This window comes from Mytilus trossulus, chromosome 13 (genome assembly GCF_036588685.1).
Source record: "Mytilus trossulus isolate FHL-02 chromosome 13, PNRI_Mtr1.1.1.hap1, whole genome shotgun sequence".
Taxonomy (NCBI): domain Eukaryota; kingdom Metazoa; phylum Mollusca; class Bivalvia; order Mytilida; family Mytilidae; genus Mytilus; species Mytilus trossulus.
In genome coordinates, this window is record NC_086385.1 from 43,173,424 (window position 1) to 43,190,227 (window position 16,804).

General features: G+C 31.6%; 1 protein-coding gene across 1 annotated transcript; it reads left to right on the top strand.

The window, feature by feature from the left end:
• Positions 1 to 301: 301 nt before the first annotated feature.
• Positions 302 to 15,571, top strand: LOC134694932 (uncharacterized). The gene is made up of 6 exons (XM_063556042.1): positions 302 to 597; positions 1,719 to 2,193; positions 3,375 to 3,536; positions 9,783 to 9,998; positions 12,876 to 13,067; positions 14,982 to 15,571. Exons 1-6 carry the CDS (start codon positions 383 to 385, stop codon positions 15,516 to 15,518), a joined length of 1,797 nt encoding a protein of 598 aa, XP_063412112.1. The 5' UTR covers positions 302 to 382; the 3' UTR covers positions 15,519 to 15,571.
• The last annotated feature ends 1,233 nt before the right edge of the window (positions 15,572 to 16,804 follow it).

Sequence of the window (16,804 nt, forward strand, 5' to 3'; positions counted from 1 at the left end):
CAATTTGCATTAGAAATAAGCTTTTGTGAATACAAATTGAAAGTAAACATCATTTGGACAGTAAAGCAAATTTGATGTGCATTGTAATTCGAATTAGAAGTGGCGTTAGGACGTAAAATGTATCGAATGCGAATTGAACTAATTCAAATTAGTTAATGCGAATAGAATTTGAATTACGTGTGAACTCAGCATAATATATTTTTATAAAGGATAACAAATTTAAATTATTTTTCACATGATTTATATACGCACTTGATCATGTTGATATACAATGTACATTATATGAACATTATTGTTTTAGAAATTCCTTGTTCTAACCACAAGATGCAAGATTGAAACATGACATAGATGAAAAGTACTTTGTGTATCTACAATCCTTTCCATGTCATTTTACCTAGAACCTCCTAGTGGAACAATATCACTGCAAAATTTGGAGAGGTTTGCTGAAAAGAGACTTGACTTCCTAATAAAGATTTACGAGGCCAGGAATGACAGAGTGAGACTGTTTGATGTGGTCCATGATGCTGGCAATGTTGTTGATTCTGAATGTTTGATTGATGGGACAAAGAAAGATGCAATATCTCATTTTATTTTGAGGTATGTGAATTGGTTAATGTCAAAATCTAATGCAATTATTTTGTATCAATGGTTCTGAATTTCTGATTGGATGACAGTTTGCGTAAAATTCTCTATCTCCTTGTCTATTACCGCTAAGGAAGCCGACATTTTTAAATGCTGAATGTATTGACATATAATTTCTACAATAACATGAATAATAAGCCAAAAAACTCTATTATCAGATTTTATTACATTGTGAAGCAGCACAGAAGATAGAAAACGCCCAGTGTTAATGTTTGAGGCTGGAGGCACACCAATGATGTCACCTAGTGTAGGGACCAAAGCAGATAACATTTTTTCAGGGAATTTTCTTAAATGAAGGTTTAACAAAAAACTAAATTTGTGACAGTAAAACCACTGATGTACAATTTTCAACAGATAAAATGCTTTATAAGGGGAAGTGTAAAATAAATTTTATTAATAAAAAAAAAATCTTTCATAGTGTTTTTAAGTAAAAAGATATGTTATTTTTATACCTTATCCATTATTATTCTGTAATCACACGGTAATCATCAAATGCTTCTCTTATGAATGACTTTTAAAACCCAAAATAAATATATATACAATGTATATAAATATACTTTCTTGACCAGTTGGTGAATAAATTGTATTGGAGATGATGTTGAGTTTATATAATCTATTTTTATATGACGTGCTTGAGTCATTTCCCTTTGTTTACAACACTGTGATAAAATTCTCACTATATTTATACTTATATATATATATATATAATTAGCACAGACTCAGAGATATACATAATAATGGATGTAACAACCAAGAAAATCTACATGTACTGGAACTTATTTGCACATGCTAAACTGATTTTATTCTTTAAAAAAGTTGCAATTAAAAAAAAACAGTTGGTTTAAAAATTTTGAAATTTTTATATTTTTGTAAAAGGGTTAACCATGGTTAAAAATAAATACTTCGACAAAATTTTATAAAAATTAAACGAGCCAAATTAATTTTAGTGAAGGTGTTGGGTACCACCTTAAAACATTACCTCATACAAATGGAAACGCTTAAGATGAAGATGAACAGGACCTCAGTAGACATTTATAATCTAATATTAATTACTGTTTTGCCTATTTATTTTTCAGGTTGGCTTTATGTAAAGACATTGATACGGCTGACTTTCTCGTTGCTGCAGAAACTTCACTGTTTGAATTTAGATTTTTATGTATGAACGAAGATGAATTGAGAGAGCTGTTCAGAAGAACTGAAAACATGATTAGTTGTGTTACCTTGGAAACTATGTCTAAAATTTCAAAACTGCTAAATATTTTTCAATTGCTTCACAGACAGATAAAAAGCTGGAGAAAAGTTGTGAGATTATATCTAAAAGGAGATGACAGCCATTGTTTTTATGTTCCATTTTCAAATGTTCTTAATTTGGTTGCTAAGAGACATGTTTTATTGACCAATGGCATTGCTGCAGTACCTTTCCCAAAGCTTCGGGAAGTTGTAACGGATATTTTTAAAGAAGTTTTAAAAGAAGGGCTTAAAATTGCACAAGAAAAGAGGTTATTAGACCATGTGGATTTTCGATTTAGAAAATTAATTGCGAAGTTAGTGGTAGGTTTAATTTCTTAGTATAAAATAGTAATATTTGTTAGATCCATTTACAAGAGAGGAACAAGCTTGTTCATGTTCTTGGTTTTATTAAAACATTTTAAAAAAGGAACTTGTTGGAATCAAATGAACAAAATAATATTATAACATTAAATGTAATAAATGCAGAATTTTTTAAATGGCGTTGACATGAAAACTTGTACAATCCACAGTTTTTCAGGAGTATTAATTTAACAAAGGTTTTTTTATTGACTTGTACAGGTAAATTATTTTAGAGGTAGAATTATATTCGGAAGATATACAGATTTTGGTTACTTTTTCAAGAAGAAAAGTCTTACTTTCTTCTTCTCTCCAAATATGGATTTCTTAAAGGCTTCAATGAGATAAAAATTAGAAAATTGATTAGCAAACCAGAAAAGGTATGATTTGGCATGTTGTTGCCTCCCAAAACACGAGAAAAAATATTTGAAATTAGTAACTTTTTGGAAAATGGTTAAGGGGGAGATAACTCAAAACTTGAAAATACAATAGAAATCTTACAAATTTACTTATACAAGTAATACTGTAGTTACTTACATCTTCTGGTAACTAAAAATGACTTGTTTATATAACCCCTGACTGACAGCTAAAAATACCAGACTGATACTTCAGCTATTAGATATTTAAGTATTAGACCACAATCAAAATTTGTAAAGGTAAACAATTTATTGTCAGCTTCTTGGATTTTCAGCACTTCTATTTTGTGTTTTCTTTTACAAATGCAAAAATGTATTATGATATAGAATTTTGCAATAAATGTATCTTGCCAATTAGATAACTGTTCACTTTGATCATAATGTGAATATTGATACAAACAGTTATATTATGATGTTAAACGTGCTAAAAAAAATTGGCTAATCTTGTTTTTTACTTTTGTCAGATATTATCTAGTTTATCAACATATAGTGCCCTAGCTGAAAAACAGAGCTAAATGTATTGAAAATTTAATGCAAATCACTTCCACGCCAAATTTTAAATGGCTCATAAATCTCAAACACATGAACACAAACCTTATTTTTTCAGGATTTTTAGTTCATGTAGTTACCTTACTTATATTTATCAATATATATTTTTTTGCTATTTTGATACAGATCTAGAGCAGACCCTGTCTTTGAAATACTTATTTTATATAATGATTTTTGTAGAAAAAACTACGAGAACAATATAAACCATTTGCTGAAAACAGTAATCTTTATACCAGTCTGTCACATGACACAGTTCCTAGGGAAACAAAACTGTTCCCTCCATGTATGTTCAACTTACAAAGAGTATTGCAAAACAGACACAGGTTAAAGCATCACTCAAGGGTAAGTACTTTCTTCCTATTAGGCAATATACAGTACGCCCAGAGAGTTTGTAATCGCGAACTTTTATCACCGATTTCCGAGTGTAGCGGTGTGACACCGCGAATCACGGATTCTACTCCCAATTTCCTCCAAAGATTCTCTCCCAACACCGCGTGGCTGTTAATTGGTTTATTGCCCATCGGATGAACTGAAAATTAATGACGCGTGACAACATAATCGGATTAGCCAGATTTATTACCTTTGTACATTTAATCGATCTTGATTGCACCTGTGTGCTTTAAAATACGTTATTTAAATGTCCATTCATTGTCAGATAAAAGTGTGACATTTTTATTTAAAATAAGATAATTATTCTTGTATGCATATGCCCATGTCATTGTCATATGAAATAAAACGTAAAAACGTATAAAAATACGAATAAAATACTTATTTAGTATTTTCATTATAGTCCGATCAGTTCATAATTTTTATTTTTTCAACAAAGTTTCATCAAAGATGATTTTACCACAATTAGAACCTTTTATGGCCTACTCAGTGAGCAATATCCGGTTCATTAATAGTTCAATATTATATAATTAATATCAACTGGCTTAAAACAAAAGGATTTTTTTACGGTAATTTGTCCAATCTAAATCAAACCCTAGAGTTAATTTATCGGACCAACAAGTGAACTCTGTTACTTTCAATTTATTTTGAAATGTAAAATATTATGTTCCACTACCTCGATAGATTACCGACTTGAAATATTTGAATTTAAAAAAGAAACTGTAAAGTGACAAATAGTTTTGTATGCAATGTGGCAGCCCTATATTCATAAATACTGAGATAATTCCCCGCCCAGACACAACACAATAATCACAACCTTATTTAATTATATGAAGAAATAAAATCACGTGTTTTTTATCTGTTATGATCTGTTATTGATCTTTTATTATTTAAAATAAAATTGGATTGGCGCAATCCGTATTTTACTGCTCGTTAAAAGTCCTCGGCGAAATATAAAAAGAAGTATTTCAACAATTTATACTATAGAATATCAAAATGAAATTATATCGTACAAGAAAGAAATATGTAAAAAAAAATGTGGATCGGATTTTTACGATCGACACATTTTCACAGAGGATCTCTACCAACGCCCATCAGGAACTGAACGACATGCATCCTGTTTTCATCTACCATTAATGTATAGTGTTGACTAACGAAGTATAAATAATGTCCAGGTTTATGTACTCTGTTGACTGAGAAACGTATAAATAAAAGGCTGATGTTTGTTTATTCAGAAAAGGAATAAAATTTAGAATCCGGTTAATCAATTGCAAAAGGACCTTCTAGAGCCTCAATCTTAACGCACACAAATGTCAATCATTACAAAGCAAGTTTAAGCCTTCAATGAATTTTCCCATGGTTATCTAGAAAGGTCACCTGAGTTTACTGTTACATGATACTATTTCCCGCCAAATAAAAATCTTGTGGACAAAATTAATGTCACTATTTTTAGCATTCAATATTGTGAGCGAAGTCAAGTTCAAGTTCAACCACGCACTGTTGATCACTGAGATGCGTGTCGTCATCCCACGGCAATTAATTGATTTAAAAATATTTAAAGATCACTGTTGTAAATACAACACAAAAGTTTACATTCATTGTGCGTAAATGAATATTATGCAACGACGAGTTGATGCAGCTTTAGATGTATTCCTGTTGTAGCCGAAATGTATTATATATATCCTAAAGTAATGCTAATCATGAAGAGAAAATGTCGTAGACTTATTAGGCATAACGAATGGTGAATAGTATTTTCTTTTTTACTTGCATATACAAGTTTTAAGACACGTAATTTTCTTTAAACTCACTGCTCACATTTTATACCTTCAGCGTTAGTTTCCGTTTATTTTCACGCAAGTATGTCTCTTTTCGTAAGTTATATCAATTACCGATAAATAAAAAACGAGGTCATAATCATTTTTTTATAAAACTTAATACAATTGAAAGCATTAACAACAACGTTTTGGATTTTAAAACTTTTATTTTGTAATCTTAAAATGGAAATGGCGTAGAATTATTAGCATAACATATAGTGAATAATATTTTCTTTTTTACTTGTAGTATAAAAATTTTGAGACGTGTATTTTTTCTTTAAACTGCCCTCATTTATTCAGCGTTAGTCTCCGTTTATTGTTGCACAATTATATCTCTTTTAGTAAATTAAATATTTATTTACTGATAAAAAAACGGAAGTCAAAATCAAATATAGTTGTTTAAAAACTTGATTAAAATGTACAGTGTAATTGAAAGAATTAACAACAACGTTTTGCTTTTTATTTTAATCTTTCATTTGTTTCAATCAATCAGATATAACCTGATAATCAATAGACAGGAAATACAATTGTTTAATTACATTAGAAATCTCACATACCTTGACTGTCACGTGCCGGCATAGATCAGACGGATTAGGGCAATTAATTACCTGGTGTCACACCGCGTCACACCAGACTGGGAGAGATGTCGCTAATACAATAAACAAAAGGTAGCGGATTTACGCGGAAGTCGGAGGGAATACTCCCAAATTTCTCCGAGAATTTTGGGAGGGATGTCGGAGTTTCCTGGTGTTACACCAGCAAAAATATCGGAGTATGGAGTTTGGGATTACAAACTCCTTGGGCGTACTGTAGGAAAGGTATACTGACATAAGTAGTCTCTAAACACATTAGCTCCATGGAGCTTTCGTTAGTAGAAGTCATATTAACTATGTGTATCAGTGAGAAAAATGTAAAAGCATAAAAATATAGTATATACCAATACACATAATTAACAGCGCCTGGTGATGTTTGATAGCCTGACCGGTTTCGGTCCATAAAGGACCTTCATCAGAGGCAGAATGGTGGATTAATGTTTGCACCCTATTTATATAGATATGGTAACCGGCGGTTGCATTAACCGGCAGTTGCGTTAACCAGCGGTTGCGTTAACCGGCGGTTGAGTTTACCGGCCGTTGAGTTAACCGGTGAAAAATCCCAGTGGGATTTTCCATGGTTACAATTATCTATATTTAGCTATGTTCATGTTACAGTAAACTTTTTGACATGTTACGGTAAACATTTTTACACTATACGGTAAACATGTGACCTGATGATATAACCATATTTGGGCTTTAGCATTGGATAAAGGGTGTTTTAATAATTTAAGAAGTACATAGTAATCATTTAGTCTTGATCTTTGGCTTATGATCCACCTAAATATCAAGTCTTGGAATAGTATTTCATGGTAGTTATGTGATCTTAATATTTGGCTTATGATACACCTAAATATCAAGTCTTGAAATAGTACTTCCTAGTAGTCATGCAGTCTTGACCTCAGGCTTATGATACACCTGTATATCAAGTCTTGAAATAGTAATTCATGGTAGTCATGCAGTCTTGATCTTTGGCTTATGATACACCTAAATATCAAGTCTAATAATAGTATTTCATGGTAGTCATGCAGTCTTGACGTTTTAGCTTGTGATACACCAAAACATCAAGTCAAAACTATTACCCCCCCTAACCAAACAAAATTTGGTTTAGGGGGGGGGGGGTCTTATTGAGAATGCTTCATTTAAGCCTTTAGTACTCCTTTCAAGATCAAAGGTAGATGAATATTAATCCTCAGTGTTAGAAAGTTTTCAACACCTTAAGTTTGTAATGTAGGTATTACATATATACATCAATTTCAGGTAATCGCTAGGCTTACGCTTAGAGGTCCTATGCCAGTGAAAAATCAATAGGCAATATAGGAAAGGTATACTGACATAAGTAGTCTCTAAACACATTAGCTCCATGGAGCTTTCGTTAGTAGAAGCCATATTAACTATGTGTATCAGTGATAAAAATGTAAAAGCAAAAAAATATAGTATATACCAATACACATAATTAACAGCGCCTGGTGATGTTTGATAGCCTGATCGGTTTCGGTCCATAAAGGACCTTCATCAGAGGCAGAATGGTGGATTAATGTTTGCACCCTATTTATATAGATATGGTAACCGGCGGTTGAGTCAACGCAACTGCCGGTTAATGCAACCGCCGGTTGACTCAACCGCCGGTTACCATATCTATATAAATAGGGTGCAAACATTAATCCACCATTCTGCCTCTGATGAAGGTCCTTTATGGACCGAAACCGGTCAGGCTATCAAACATCACCAGGCGCTGTTAATTATGTGTATTGGTATATACTATATTTTTATACTTTCTACCTATTACTGTAAATTCAGAAATTATTACGATGTTTATATTATTGCGAAAAATGCAAATTGGTTATAATCGCAATAAATTAAACTCACATTTAATTTATTTTTTTAATGAATTGGACAGGATTTTTCACAATATCGCAAAATTTTAAATTGCATTTTAGTTCAAAATGACAAAATCTCAATCATTTGTCAATTAAAAAAAGTAATATCAAAACAATACATGCAATAACTTCTCAATTTAAAGTATTTGATGTGAAATTTGAATTTCCAAAATGGCATCATGGTCATTCCTTCTTTCCCTTTCCTCTGAAATATTTATTATACTTTTTGTCAAGCCTGTGACTTTTGTCGCAGAAAGCTCAACATAGGGATAGTGATCTGGCGGCTATGGCGGCGGCGGCAGTGTTAGCTTACTTCTTAAAAGCTTTATATTTTAGAAGGTAGAAGACCTGGGTGCTTCATACTTTGTATGTGGATGCCTCATGTTACAAAGTTTCCGTCAGTCACATGTCCAATGTCCTTGACCCCATTGTCATGGTTCAGTGACTACTTGAAAAAAATGTTAAGATTTTTTGTAATGTTAAAGTCTCTCTTATTATAAGTAATAGGATAACTATATTTGATATGTGCGTACCTTGCAAGGTCCTCATACCCGTCAGACAGTTTTCACTTGACCTCGACCTCATTTCATGGATCAGTGAACAAGGTTAAGTTTTGGTGATCAAGTCCATATCTCAGATACTATAAGCAGTAGGTCTAGTATATTCGGTGTATGGAAGCATTGTAAGGTGTACCTGTCCAACTGGCAGGTGACATCTGACCTTGACCTCATTTTCATGGTTCAGTGGTTATAGTTAAGTTTTTGTTTTTTGGTCTGTTTTTCTTATTCTGTATGCAATAGGTCTACTATATTTGGTGTATGAAATGATTGTAAGGGGTACATGTCTAGTTGGTAGGTGTCATCTGACTTTGACCTCATTTTCATGGTTGAATGGTCAAAGTTAAGTTTTTGAGTTTTGGTCTTTTTTTCTAATACTATATGCAATATGTCAACTTTATTTGGTGTATGGAAATATTTTATGATCTATATGTCAGTCGTGCAGGTTTTATTTGACCTTGACCTCATTTTCACGGTTCATTGCTCTGTGATAAGTTTTTGTGTTTTAGTCTGTTTTTCTTAAACTATATAAGCAATAGGTCAACTATATTTGTTGTTTGGAAGAATTGTTAGCTGTACATGTCTGCCTGGCATGGTTCATCTGACCTTGATCTCATTTTCATGGTTCAAAGGTCAATTTTTAGTTTACTTGGTTTATGTGACAGTTTAATAAAACTTTATTTATATTTAGGACTTTCAACATGTCAATGATTAGTAAAGAAGGCGAGACATTTCAGTGTGTGCACTCTTGTTATCATATATATATATGTTAAAAACATTAAAGATGGCAATGTATGGAACACACTTTAGAGGAATGGGAGAGAAATGATGTGGTGTACCAGTTATTGAAACAGAATCACTAAATGCATATATATAAAGATATAAAAAAACCACAAAAGCACTTGTATTGCTGTTATTCATCTTAATGTCACAGTGAGGGCTTTAACATGGATAAAAAAAATAGTTTCTACATAATTAAAACTAATAACACAAATAGTAACAACGGCATAACACAACAGCCAAGTTTGTTTTAAGATAGAAAATTATAAATTTCATCAATTAGAAACATCTATGCATGCAGTGGTTATACATGTTATATACAGTCCAAATATCCTTAATATATCTATACAAAATAGATGTATGTTGAAATGATAATTTTACAAAGAAAAATCAGATTTTAAAATCCACAAATATTAGACTCGTTTGATGTTTTTATCAATTTATACTTTACAATCTATATATATCTTCAAGGTTCATAGCCGTGTATACATTAAAATCTAATAAATGTAACAGAAAGAAGCTAGTACATGTACAAGGAAAATTCTAACTTCTTAAAACTGTTATTGTATTTTTTTAGATTCAGCTGACATTGTTTTTAAAAGAGATTGGAATGCCAATTCATGAAGCTCTTATGTACTGGAGGAAGGAATACTCCATTGATGTTGACAACCAAGATGGCTGCCATCAGAATTGGAAAGACAATGAGAAACGTTATGTATATAATATCAGACATTTGTATGGACTAGAGGGATCTCACATTAACTACAGAGCTCACTGCTGTAACTCACTTCAGGTGATGAAATATTTATGTCCCATTTACAGTCAGGGATATAACTCTATAGGGTTATTACAGGAAAATAACATACTTTTGTTATTGTGGACTAAAAAATCAAAGAAATATGATAACATATGTATGTTACATGTTGCAAAGGGACAATATACTTCATAAGATTAGTTAAAATGTATACAAGTTCTATTGATATTACTATTGTCTTTATGTATACTTAACTATTGAAAGATGTAACAGTTCATAGTATTTCAATTTTGAATAGTACACCTATATGTTATTACAGAAAAATTATGCCTGTAATAACTAAAGGGTGTTATCACAGCTTCTCTATATCACTTCAAAGGATTTGCTCGGACATAAATCATGCTTAATTACAATGTATTTTAATTTATTGTAAGAAATAATGACCAGAGGATGTAATGAGGTTCTGCGCAAGTTTCTCAGTAATTCCCAAGTGTCTTATATAATAAGTTACCTTCCTTTAATAACTAAGCCTTGTTATCACAGCTAAGTTAATTCCTAAATAGCCTTGTCTCATTGATAAACCATGGTTATTCAAAAACGTATTAATTCCATTTAAAAATTAATTATCAAGGCTATGCATTTAGTTTCTGCGCAAAGTCTCAAGAGTTCCCTATAGTCCACTATAGATTAAATAATTTTACAAATAACAAACATATGTTATTACAGATTTAGAAAATTTAAAGAAAAGTATCTGTAATAACACACACAAGTTATTATCTGTAATAACTCTATAGAGTTATATCTCTGACTGATTTATGGGCATTATGTTTTTCAGTCTCTGCATTCGTCCGTCTCTACATTGGACTGTCCTGCTTCAGGTTAAAATCTTTGGTCAAGGTAGTTTTTAATGAAGTTGAAGTCTTATCAATTTGAAACTTAGTACACTTAAATACCAAACACAAATAAAACCTAAGAGTTTTGACCCCATTATCATATTCTACTGACCAAAGAAAATGATAGTGCAAGTGGGTCATCTGTGTGCTATGGACACATTCTTGTCAAATTATCATTTCTCAAATATATGCATGTACATGTATGAAGTTTAATGTTAACAAACACCCCACAATTAAAAGAATATGAAAAATTCTCCTTTTCAGAATCAAAAGGACTATCATTAATCTCATTGTTTATACACCAAAATGAAAATAATGTTATGTCATTGATTGAATTTCTATTGTTTAGTATGTTTTAAAATAATCATAACAATTTGGTGTACACTTTTGGAAATATTACCCAGAATGCATAAGATATCATTATAATTCAAGGTACGAATTTCAACACTGAGCCTAGGTGCATGCAGGTACAGATAAGACTTTGATTTTTTTTTGGAACATTCAAATACGAAATAATAGATGATTTTGTCACTGTTTTGAAGGTTTTTTAACTTCTTATATCAATCATGACAATTGTGAAAAATGAGAATCTGAGGAAAAAGTTAATTTATACAAGTTTTTTTCTTGAATCTTGGATTTTGAATAGTTGTTTTATTACATCTACATGCCAATGTCAGGTAAAGTTATGGAAAATTGTCCACATATTTAAACACAACTAAAAATATGGGGCTGGAAATAGATGTTTAGGCTCCTCTAAATTTATTTCTGTTTTTTCAAAATCCTACTTTTGAAAAACATATATTCAATGATTTATATCTCATGCAGAAATTCCTGACATGCACTAGACGCAAATTCCTTGTTCTGTTCCATAATTCATTGTGTGGAGGTTGGGAGTCATATAATGTTGATGTATAGGGGTATTTTAAACAAGTTTCCACAAAAAAAAACTAAATTTTTAATTCATGATTCAGAATAGATTATTATTATTCATGGCTATCAGAGAGGCATCATAAGCCTATTTGGCTGGTTGTATTTAAAAACATGTATTTATATGTATATTCAGGTTGCAATAAAATTCTTCTTTTTGTTCTTCTTTACATTCTATATGGGCAAAAAGTGCATTGAGCCCCTACATATAATTTAGAAATAAACTTTATGATTCAATGTATTTGCTATTTGTAAGATAACAGATTTTCATATTTGTTTAATGAGTGTTGAAATGGGGCTGCCTTCATCGTGTTCATGGCACAAAATGGTAATCAATCTTGCTAAATGACCTTAATTGTAATTTTTGGTGCATAAGAATAAAGTGTACATAGTTTTTAAATACAGATATGAATATTGTTTTTAAATGGAGATATAAATACATGTACAGAAAAACATGTTTTTTACTCAGGTGTCAAGAAAATATGTAACAAATTGAAAACAAGTATGTAACAGATTGTCAAAACATGAAAAATTGAGGTCATGGTTTTGACAATATATCTGTACAAAGCCTTTAGAAAATTTGTTATTTGTGGAACATGTTGTCATTTCCACAATACCATCTAAGATAATTTTGAAAATAAATATAGAATCTACCACTGCATTGAGTGTGATACAATATTTATCCACTCCAGACAGTTAAATTTTAAAATTTAAAAAGCAAGGCAAGCCAAGCGTTTTAAATATTTAAAATTTAACTACAGAGAGTGGATAAATATCATACTACACAAGATTTGGTGGTAGAATCTGTTTCTCTAATGATTTTCAAACAATAAGCAAGCAAACGTATTCTTTCTTTTGGAATGATCTGCAAAAAGATGTTTTCTTTCTATGTGACGTCATCAGGCATGGTCGCCTTTTTTCATACCGTCACAATAGGAAATTCAGAGGAAAGCAAGAAAAATCAACGTCATAATGGGATTTTAACCAATGAAGAACTGAGATCAAACGAACTACACGTTGATTACATTTTTGTATACAATAGGTGCAGAAAGGGATAAATTGACGAAGAATATGAGAAATCTTTTTATTATTTCAGAACTTCACACCATTTACAGGAGAAGTAGGAGGCTGTCCTTTAAAACATTTTGACAGGGAACATTTGAACTGGTTACTTAGTGATATGGGGGTACCAGATATAGATATACAGACAGTAGAAACATTGGTGAAGTTCCAGAAATATACTCAAGCTTGTGGTACAGTTCTACACAGTAAGATGGCTGGTGTGAAGGTACTATCAATCACTCATATTTTAAAGAATTATTTTTTCCTCACCAGTTGTATATTTCAACACACCTCTTCATTGATGATCCAGGACAAAATATTAGAAAATCCTATGAAATTATTATTATACCCTTTGAATTATACCTACACTTTGAAAAAGGGGGGTATACTGTTAACCTCTGTCTGTCCATCCATCCATCATTCTGTTAGTATGTCCGTCCCATGAATATTTTCGTCACAATTTTTTCGGGAACTACAATACAAGGATTTCTGAAATTTGGATTCAGGGTTTATATAAGTCAGCTATACAGTGTGATGCATTTTCAGATTCATCACTCTACAACTTCCTGTTTACAGATTACTTACATATTTTTACACTATTAAAATTAACCACTTGCAGGGGGGGGTATCATCAGTGAGCAGTAGCTTGCCGTTTCACTTGTTATTTTTGCTAAACTGAGAAAAAACCACGCCATTCATCCAGGGCTTCCAAAAAATATTTGAGCCAGCCGGACATTTTATATCTGATCCTGATTTTAATCCTAAAAGACTAAGTCACAAAAGGCAATTTAAATAAATTATATTTATCAGATGGCCATCCCAATGATTGACATTAGATTAAAAAAAAACGTTATTAAACTTTACTTTGATATGAATTTGATGCTCTTATGAAAACTGTTAAATTGACAGTGCATCATTCAAAGTGTGCACATCAGCGTGCTCATATCTGCCTTAGACTCTTTATTTGTGCAAATGTTGTCCAAAACTTTACTTTCGTTTTTAAACCGGACATTGACATGACAATGGTAAAACATGGACCATATACGGATACGTAAAATCCGTTTACGTTTAAAAGCATGACTGAGCCAAGAAGCTCTTTCCACGTTATTTCTTCAACAAAATACTTCAAATGAACTTAAGATACAGGTTTCAATGATAATTTTAGCATTTTTTAAGAAATGTAGGATGCATAATTAAACTTCCCATCTGTGCACATGCGCACATGTGTTCTAGTTCATACTACGTAGTTCTGACGATTTTTCATTTAGAACCTTTTTAAATTTTTCATCAAATCATGTTTATAAACGTATTTCTTATAATTATATTCTTTTGGACTAAATCAATTAGATACAAACTGCTGAAATGTTTAAAAATAACTGTTAATAGACCGATCAATTTATATGATGTCCGGTATTTAAAATAGTTTACCCGTCAACTGAACAGGTAGATTTCAGGGTTCAACGATTTCAGCTGTCCAACACTAATTAGCCTTGATTAAAATTAGAAAGTATTGAAGTAGGGGTTGTTTTGATAGTAATTAATCATCATGTCACTTTTATGACCGGAAATGTGTGGCTGTTAAAGGCAAAATATTGGGTCAAAAAGATCGTGAATTATGTAAAAATTACCAAAAAAGCCTTAATATCTAAAAAGTAAAAGACTGTTTCATGCTTTTCCCAGCCGGACTTTACCGGACATTATACAATTGTCCAGAATATATGACCGTTTTAGAAGCCTTGCATTCATCATGTTCTTATAAATAAAAAAAAATAAAAATGCATATTTAAATTATTGCAAATACATGTACTACCCTGTCACATTTTTCATAATAATGAAAACATTTCAGCTAGTTCCTTATTTAAATCAATAAAAGATATTCATGTATCTTAGACTATACTGAGGAGTCATCAGTATTTATGAGTTATCAACTATTATAATCTAGTACATATAGTAGGGAGTCCCATTGAAGCCCCCTTAGCAGCTATATGTTAGGGTAAACTACAGAGTTAAATGCAGTACATTATTGTATAGGGTTGTGTGGAGGTTTTACCAAAAATTCACTAAAAAATTAGAACCCAAGTTTTAATGCAGTTATTTTATGTACTTTTACCATGACATTAATTTTAGTATTTTATTCCAGGGTGTGGCTGATCCTCAAACCAAGGAGATTTTAATAGACAGTTCTATTGATGGACAGGACACTTCATTTTGTCAGTCAAATTTGTGTAACGGGTGCAGCCATAGCTGTAGTCAGAAACAACATGTTTTATCTGAACAAACAGAGTGCTCAAGTTTGTCTGAGTTACACAAGGAACATGAAAGCTGTAATTCAAAAGGAGATAAAACTTTAATAAGTGATAAAACCAAACCTAAAGAAAATCATAATTCATTGGTGTGTTCTGAGCATGACATACGAACAACCTGTAATAATGCAAAATTTGACATAGTGCCAAAAAATGAAATAACATTGGATTTACCTCAAAGCAGGAATACCTCATGTACTGATAAGGATGATAAAAACTGTTCAATTAATGTTATGTGTTACAATGAAGAACAAAAACAGTGTATATTGTCAGATTGTGTTGATGACAGAAGTTTGAAAACGGAAAGTCCTTTTAATCTCCAAAAACCTTCAGATTTTTATTTTTGGTTTAGAAAATGCTCTGTTGATTGTTGAATTATTATAAAGAATGATATTTATTATTGTTATTGTACAGCAAAGCAAAATTTCTGGTAAGTTGTAAGGAAACGCTTGTTTTGCTATTTCCTGATAATCTTCATGTCTTATGTAAAAATAACTGTACATTGTCTTAAATATGAAACACTAGACTGAGAAATACACAAAATGAAATAGGCAGCATAACTGGACAAGTTCAGGCAGTTTTCAGACGTAGACAGATAAAATGTATGGTTTGAGACAAATTACGATAATTCTGCTAATTTTATATAGCATCCTGGTTAACAAGGAAATTTGAAATTCCTTCTTATTTATAAAAATGATATCATCACATACATATCAATCCATGAACAAATTAAAGTCAGATAGCATCACATTCAAGAAATGAATATATAACACTAGTTGTACAAGACTTAAGAAACAAGAAGAATGGAGAACATTTGGAGTATTTACTTGACACTTTCATGCATGTTTGATACGAGGACAAATAGAATATATGCATTAGACAATGCATGGTTGTTCTCTTAGCTTGAAATTAACACTTATACCAGGTTTATTTTGATTTTGACAGCCTGTTTTAAGGTGGTACCTAACACTTTCACTAAAATTAATTTGGCTCGTTTAATTTTAATAAAATTTTGACAAAGTATTTACTTTGACCCTTTAACAAAAATATAAAAATTTAAAAAAAATTTGAACCAACCGTTTTGTCCAAAAAATTACACTGGTTTCATAGCCATTTGACAAACTCCAATTTTGATCATTGAGAAGCTTGATATTCCTTATACAACACAACTTAATTAAAATGTTTCGCTGACTTTACAGAGTTATCTCCCTGTAGTGTTAGGTACCACCTTAATCCATAAATAATTAATCAATTATCATGATTATGAATGCTAGTAACTCATCTTCTAGTGAGTAAATTACTGAATATGGTGAGAAAAGGGTTGTGAAAATAGACCATTGGTTCTTTTTATACCCCATGCAACGAGTTGCGGAGGGTATGATGTTTCTGACCCGTCCGTCCGTCCGTCAGTCCGTCCGTCCGTCAGTCCTGTTTCTTGTCATCGCAACTCCTCTCAAACCACACAACAGAATTTCACGAAACCTTTTCAGATAATAAGGACATACTATGTAGTTGTGCATATCGACGGGAAATTGCGATTCAATTTTTTTCTAGGAGTTACGCCCCTTTGAACTTATTTACTTTAATGTACTACTGCAACAGTTTGTCATCGCAACTCCTCTCAAACCACACAACAGAATTTCATGAAACCTTTTCAGAT

What these genes read in the sequence shown, in the direction of transcription:
- LOC134694932 (XM_063556042.1), top strand. Translation starts at nt 383, where the DNA reads ATGTCATTTTACCTAGAACCTCCTAGTGGAACAATATCACTGCAAAAT. An exon ending in ATATCTCATTTTATTTTGAG is followed by an intron (nt 598 to 1,718) that starts GTATGTGAATTG and finishes TTTATTTTTCAG; the next exon opens with GTTGGCTTTATGTAAAGACA. An exon ending in ACTGCTGTAACTCACTTCAG is followed by an intron (nt 9,999 to 12,875) that starts GTGATGAAATAT and finishes TTATTATTTCAG; the next exon opens with AACTTCACACCATTTACAGG.